This window comes from Peromyscus eremicus, chromosome 1 (genome assembly GCF_949786415.1).
Source record: "Peromyscus eremicus chromosome 1, PerEre_H2_v1, whole genome shotgun sequence".
In the NCBI taxonomy this organism is placed as follows: Eukaryota; Metazoa; Chordata; class Mammalia; order Rodentia; family Cricetidae; genus Peromyscus; species Peromyscus eremicus.
The window spans coordinates 156146558-156153707 of NC_081416.1; the positions used below are offsets into that span (position 1 = coordinate 156146558).

At 45.8% G+C, this 7150-nt stretch overlaps 1 protein-coding gene across 1 annotated transcript; it reads left to right on the forward strand.

Annotated features, from left to right (window-relative positions):
- Positions 1-2203: 2203 nt before the first annotated feature.
- LOC131922556 (small ribosomal subunit protein uS5-like) lies at positions 2204-2737 on the forward strand. Its single transcript, XM_059277405.1, has one exon. The coding sequence runs from the start codon at positions 2204-2206 to the stop codon at positions 2735-2737; it is 534 nt and encodes a 177-aa protein (XP_059133388.1).
- The last annotated feature ends 4413 nt before the right edge of the window (positions 2738-7150 follow it).

The window sequence follows — 7150 nt, forward strand, 5'->3', positions numbered from 1 at the left end:
CATTCAGCAAGCATGCTCCAAGTCAGCGGGTCCCAGGAGCCTCCAGGCCCCAGCTATGAGGCAACATCCTGGGGCAGGAGGCCAAACCACTTGTGGTTTCTTTGGTATTTTTCCAGAAGCACACTTCTACACACCCAGGCATCTTCTTCCAGGACCACGCCTTTCAAAACTGTGCCCCTTTATTTTGGAACTTGATTAAAGCAAGTCTGTCTTGTCTGGTCTTTAGTTTGGATTGAAAAGTTTTGGATTTATCCAGGGATCAAAGCCATTTCTGTGAAGCCATGGAAAGAGGTTTTTCACCTCTGAGTGGCATTTCAGACCCTGAGACCAGCCAGCTACCTTCATCTTGATGACGCTTTGGACCCCAGAACTTGAGACACTGGGTCAGCAGCAACTGGCCATCAGATCCTCTGCTTGACACCTGCCAATCTCCCTCTAGTGTCAGACTTACAGAGTTCCATTTATACCCAAAGTCACTCTCAGCTCTGTGGCCTCTCAGTCATCTGACCAGTGAGACCATACAGCCATCCAAATTATTCCTTTCTGAGACCACAGCTGGCAAGCAGCCCCTCTATTTAGTACACCCCATGTCTGCCAAGGCAGACATTGCTAATCGACCACAATTCCTAGTAATGGAATCCTAACGCTGCAAGCCTGATGACCCTCAACCCAGAATGACAAGCATGTGTATTCAGAGTTGACACATCAAATGGAACCTGTTTGGTATTCCTAGCCTCAGGGAACCTCATGAGTGACAGAACCAAAGCAATGGAATAGAAGGACCATGGTAGCAGTGCTGGAGAGCTGGAATGATTGAAGGCCTATCTGTCCCATGTGAGGATTGAACCATTTATGATACAGCTGTGAAAGTCACTTCCACATGGCTACAGAAAGAACAGCAAAGTCCAGAGAGAGAAATCAACAGTTATGTTCCGGCTGTTACTCATAAACTAAAGAACAATTTTTCAAAGTTATTAGATAGGCCTGAAGATTTTAATTATAGGCTGTTGTATCCTGACAAAGAACTCGGTGAATGCATTATAAAAATCCCAGATGATTTACTTTTCAGAAATGGACAAGCTGGCCTAAAATTCATATACAAATATAAAGGACACAGATTATCTAAAATAGTCTGGAAAATTAAGAACAAATTGAAGGAGGTTGGCAAGATGGCTCAGAGGTTGAGAGCACTTGCTGCTCCCCCAGAGTACTGGAGTTCAGTTCCCAGCACCCACTTTGGGAGGCTCACAATCATCTGTAACTCCAGCTCCAGGGGATTTGACACCCTCTTCTGGACTGTGTGGGCACCTGTCCATATAGACACACACATACACATAAATTTAAATTTTTTATTATTAATTTTTTTATTTTACATACCAACCAGTTTCCCCTCTCCCCTCTCCTCCTGTTCCCTCCCCCATCTCCTTCCTACCCCCTCCCCCATTTACTCCTCAGAAAGGGTAAGGCCTCCCATGGGAGTCAACAACACATGGCATATCAAGTTGAGGCAGGGCTAAGCTTCTCCCCTCTGCATCAAGGCTGAGAGAGGCATCTTAGCATGGGGAAAAGGTTCCAAAAAGCCAGGAGCAGATGCTGCTTCCACTGCCAGAGGCCCCACCAGCAGACCAAGCTACACAACTAACTGTCTCCCACATGCAGAGGGCCTAGGACGGTCCTATGTAGGCTCCCTAGCTGTCGGTCTAGGGTCTGTGAGCTCTCACGAGCTTGGGTCGGCTGTCTTTGTGGGTTTCCCCATCATGATTTTGCTACCCCCACTCCCACCCCCTCAACCCCAGCTCCTACAATCCTTCCTCCCTCTCTTCAACAGGACTCCCAGAGCTCTTGGCTAGGATGTCAGCATCTGCTTCCATCAGTTACTGGATGAAAGTTCTCTGATGACAGTTCGGGTAGTCACCACTCTGATTACAGGAAAAGGCCAGTTCAGACACTCCCTCCACTATTGCTAGGAGTCTTAGCTGTGGTCGTCCTTGTGGATTCCTGGGATATTCCCTAATCTTTTTTTTTTTTTTTTTTTTTAAGGACAAACTGGAGAGTTTTGCGTTCTGATTTCAGAAGTTATTACAAAGCTCCTGTAATTGTGGCAGTAGGGCACTGGCATAGGACGGAGCCCTAGTGGGTGGAAGAGAAGCTGAGACTCTGTGAAAAAGCCTGACATTCACAGAGGACTGAGTTCTACGTGAAGATGGAGTCCTTGGAGATCTACCTGTTCTCCCTGCCCATTAAGGAACATGAGATGACTGACTTTTTCCTGGGAGCATCCCAAAAGGATGAGGTCATGCCAGTGCAGAAGGTAACTCGTGCTGGCAAGCGGACCAGGTTCAAGGCTTTTGTCACTATTGGGGACAGTGGTCATGTTGGTCTTGCTGTTAAAAGCTCCGAGGAGGTAGCCACTGCAATCTGGGGAGTCATGATCTTGGCCAAGCTTTCCATTGTTCTTGTGTGGAGAGGCTACTGGAGAGCAAGCTTGGCAAGCCACTGTGGCTCTCTGCTGGTGCACATCACCCCTGGCATCGTCTCTGCTCCCGTGCCCAAGAAGCTGGTGATGACTGCTGCACACCAGCAAGGCTGCACTGCCATCCTGGGCAACGTTGCCAAGGCCACCTTTGATGTTATCTCCAAGACCGACAGCTACTTAAGACCCCACCCCACCCTGACCTCTGGAATGATACTGTGTCCACCAAACCTCTTTAACAGGAATTTACTGACCATCTTGTGAAAACTCCCACCAGAGTGTCCGTTTAGAGGACCCAGGCTCCAACTGTGGCTACCATACAAGGAAAGGATTTTACACATGAAAAATAAAGTGAATTAAGTCTGTCAAAATAAAATAAACCATTACTATGGTGAATTAATTTTGCTTTTCTGCATCATCTGACAGGAAGGGGCAAGAAGGAACTTTCTGGAGTGACAGAAGCCACCCTCACCCCAAGTAGGGTAGTGGTTGTGCATCCACACTCTGTCAGTCACCATAATCAATGGTCTGAAGATTTAAACTCTGCGGATTTCACTGGATGTAAATTTTACCTTGATAACGATATCATTTTGTAAAGCATCGGCTCTGAGGAGCAACATGGAGGTAGTTCCCTTGCTTCTTTGCTGTGAGCTTTCAGCCCTTAAAAATTTTTTAAACACTTTACTAAATTGCTTTAAAATCTTTTAGCTTTGGAAAATTAAACAGGTTCCAATTTTCAGCTTTGTATTTTTCTTGTAGCATGCAGCATCAATAACCACATCCCCCTTCTCTCCTAGGAGTGTCCCCAGGGTCTTAGGAAGGAGACCAGCGGGAGGTTACAGGGCAGGAATCACGGGGAGAGAGAAACGGAGTTGTATCACTCTATTCCCATCATGGGGCTGCTCTACCCAACACAGATTCTTTTAAAAAGAAAAAAAGGGCGGGGGGGGGGGGGAGAAAAAAACTAAATCAGACTCTCAAAAGCTTCCGTTTCTGAATGCTAAGGCTTATTTGCATATCAAAATTGCCTCCGGATGGTAGGCAGAAATAGAAAATTAAGGAAGAACGTTAGCAAGGAGAGAAAGAAGTCAGGCAATCAGGGACGTAAAAAGCACTTCCCTCTATCGGGGCAGCATCCGTGAGTAAAGAGCAGGACTCCAGCACAGCAGCGGCTGGAGTTAGACAAGACCATTGCTACAAATGTATCTACTCACTCAATGACAAACAAATCTTCTTTATTAAAAAACAATCCACATCTGTACCTCACGACTCCCTCTAGTGGACCTGAAAAATAGCCAGGCTTATGATGATGCCATCTGTTCTGAAATAGTATAAGAAACTGCCCCAAGAATCTCTCTGACCAGTTAGTTCCTCCACCCCATGGTCACTGCAGAGAATTAATTTTACTTTCGTGTTAAGTAGGATTTCCCACAGCCTCCTTCAAAGAAAGGGGTACTTCACACCCGAATAATTAACCAGTCATACATCAGAGAACGATAGACATTTCAAACACTTTTAACCAGGGTAAGAAAATTGAAGGCTATTGGAGCTAGTCTGATCCTCGATCGATATCATAAATATTCAAAGCATTTCACGGTGGTTTTTGCGTCGCGTACAAATGAAAGAGCCCTGGCAACAGCCTGCTTGCCCACACAGTGCTCCAAAGTATTCGAAATTGGGTTAGCGATCATTTTTAATATCATCATTCCACTTAGATTTCTACTTTTGTGAAGTAGACCTTCAAATATCGTCAAATTATTCCTCAGACCCTCAAATCTCGCGCGCTGTTTAGAAGTCTCATTTTATCTTGCCACAGCAGCATCCTGTGTTTGAGGGCACATATATAATATATAAGTCACAAAGTGACACACATTCATGACATGTGAGTGTCTCACATCTCTGTCACAGAGGCCACAGCAAGGGAAGGGGCAGTTATCAGGGATCAAAGATGTGCCGTTCAATTGAGTTCACCTCTGTAGACTTACACAAGTGGCTTCCCCCCCCTGCCCCCTGCCTGCCCCCCCATCCTCCCCCTACCCCAACTCCCGCCAGACAGGCTCTCATGATGTAGCCCAGGCTGGCCTCCAACTCCATCTTCCTGCCTCTTCTTCCTGAATGCCAGAACAACAGGTAATGCACCTATCTCCCAAGCGACATTTTGATAATTATACTTCATTGTTCAATGATTTGGGGTCTTGCTTCCCTATCACAAATAAATACTATTGCAAATAGCAAATGAATGTGAATACCCCACTTCTTTTCAAAATGAAGAATTTGGGAGTGAAAACTCATGTTAGAAGGGAGAGCTCTTACAGATGTGAACTTAGATAAAAATTCTAACAAAGTTGCCTAGCCCTGGAAAGTAACATGGGGGTGGGGGGAGCACACATCTGTGATTTTAACACTTGGTGAGTTCAAGGACAGCCTGGGCTACCTTATGAGACTGTCAAAAAAAAAAATCTACCTGGATTAGTTCACTACCTAGCTCAACCAATGTCATTACCTTGCTTCCGGTTGGTGGCTGTCTCTCTTAAGAAGACACACTTCCCACCCAAATCTAATGCTACCACCATCAACAACCCCACAGAGGCTCAGCCACCTCAAATGGAAATGAAAATATAATGTATGGAAATATTCTCTTAGAAAGCCTCCTTAAGGCTGCCCATGTATTAATGTATTAGTTTGCAAACATTAAGATCAAAGCCACAGCAACAAATACATCCTAAAAAGTTTGTCGTCAGATTTTTATTAACGATATACAAGTAGCTCAACATAAAAAATTAATAGGCTCAAGCCTTGAAATGTCAGAGCCAATGATCTGTGCCTGCACACCCCCTCAGCTCTGCTCCAGAGTCCTGGCTGTGCCTGCACATCCCCTCAGCTCCACTCCGGCGTTCTGGCTGTGGGTCTTCTCGCCTTGAGCGACTCAGTGTGATTTTTTTTAAGGAGAAAAGAAGGTTAACAGATGGCTTAAGAGCCCCCTGATCTGCTGCACTAAGTTTAAAAAAAAAAAAAAGCAAAGAATAGAACCCAAGGTGTCGAAAACGCAAGGCCCAAACTCATAGACGTGCAATTTCAAGCCTTTAGGCTCACCCAATAAACTGTTAAATATTCAGTTTTAGGTAAAATCTACTGTAGGTTAAAAAAACAAATCAACCCTATCGACTTACAGTATTACTAACTTTTCAATTTAACAAGAAATGTTAGACCAAGTGTTAATTCCAGCACTCGGGGTGGGGGGTGGGGGGTGGGGGAGATGACAGGCAGGTCTGTGAGTTCAAGGCTAGTCTGGTCGACATAGAGTTCCAGTCTAGCCAGGGCTATATATATAGTAAGACCTTGTCTCAAAAAAAAAAAAAAAAAAAAAAAAAAAGGTGTCAGGGCTCGAGAGGGCTCAGTGGCTAAAAGCACTTGCCACTTTTCCAGAGGGAAGACCGGAGTTCAGTTCCCGGCATCCATGTCCGGTGGCTCACCACCACCTGACACTCAGCTCCAGGAGATCTGATGCCCTCTTCCGGCCTCCTCACAGGGGGCACTCGCTCATCCAGACACACACATATGCACATGCACAGACAGACACATGCACATACACACAGACACACAGACATACATAAATGTTAAATATATTTTGGTCTGTGTGGTGGTTTGAAAGATAATGACTCCCCCAAAGGGAGTCAGGCTCTGAGGTCTCATATATGCTCAAGCCACGCCCAGTGTCTCACACCACTTCCTGTTGTCTGTGAAATCAAGATGCTGGGCTCTCAGCTCCTCCAGCACCATGTTTCCCTGCACACCACCTTACTCCCAGCTGCCATGCTCTCTGCCATGAAGATAACGGACTGAGCCTCTGAAACTGTAAGCCGCCACCTCAATTGAATGTTTTCCTTTATAAGAGTTGCCGTGGTCATGGTGTGTCTTCACAGCGATAGAAACCCTAACTAAGACAGTCTGGAATTCCCTATGCAAGCCAGGCTGGATCTTCCTGTTTCAGCTTCCAAAATTCTGGGATTGCAGGCATGTGCCAGCACACCCTGGCTCCTTTCCAGAAAACTCCGTGTACCTGCTATAATGCACAGAAAGAAGCAAGCGAAGCGTATTGGCACTTCTTGAATCTGAAACAGTCTTTCAGAGCCAAACTTCCAGGGACCAAACTCATGGATGGAGAAGTCAGTCCTTAATCACCAACAGTTCTTTTGCATGTGTAGCCCAGAAATATAGCAGCTCCAGAGCCAGGACGACCTGGGCACCCACTGCGCTGTGTATGCTGACACACCACAGGTCTGAAGAATCGTGAGAGAAAGAAAACACAGACGAAAGTGAGAGTTGCAGCCTGGAGAGAAGACTCCGTGGTCAAGGGTGCGCATTGTCCTTGCAGAGGACCCAAGTTCACTTTCTAGAACCCATACAGAGCAGTTCATTATCACCTGTAACTCCAGCTCCAGGGAGTCTGGTGACTCTGACAATTGTGTGCACATACACACATACAAATACATGCACATATGTAATTAAAAATAATAAAAATTGCTAGCTCGTGGCTCAGGGCAGCAGCTGGCACCACTACAAAGAACATGTATGTGATGGAGAGGTAGGAAAGAGAAAAACAGAGCAGGAAGTGCTCTATGGAGAGGGTGGAACTGGGAACGTGATGGCGGTGACAGATGGGAGCAAGGGCTGAGA

Excerpts from the sequence above, each read along its gene's own strand:
- LOC131922556 (XM_059277405.1), top strand. The coding sequence starts at position 2,204 with ATGGAGTCCTTGGAGATCTACCTGTTCTCCCTGCCCATTAAGGAACAT.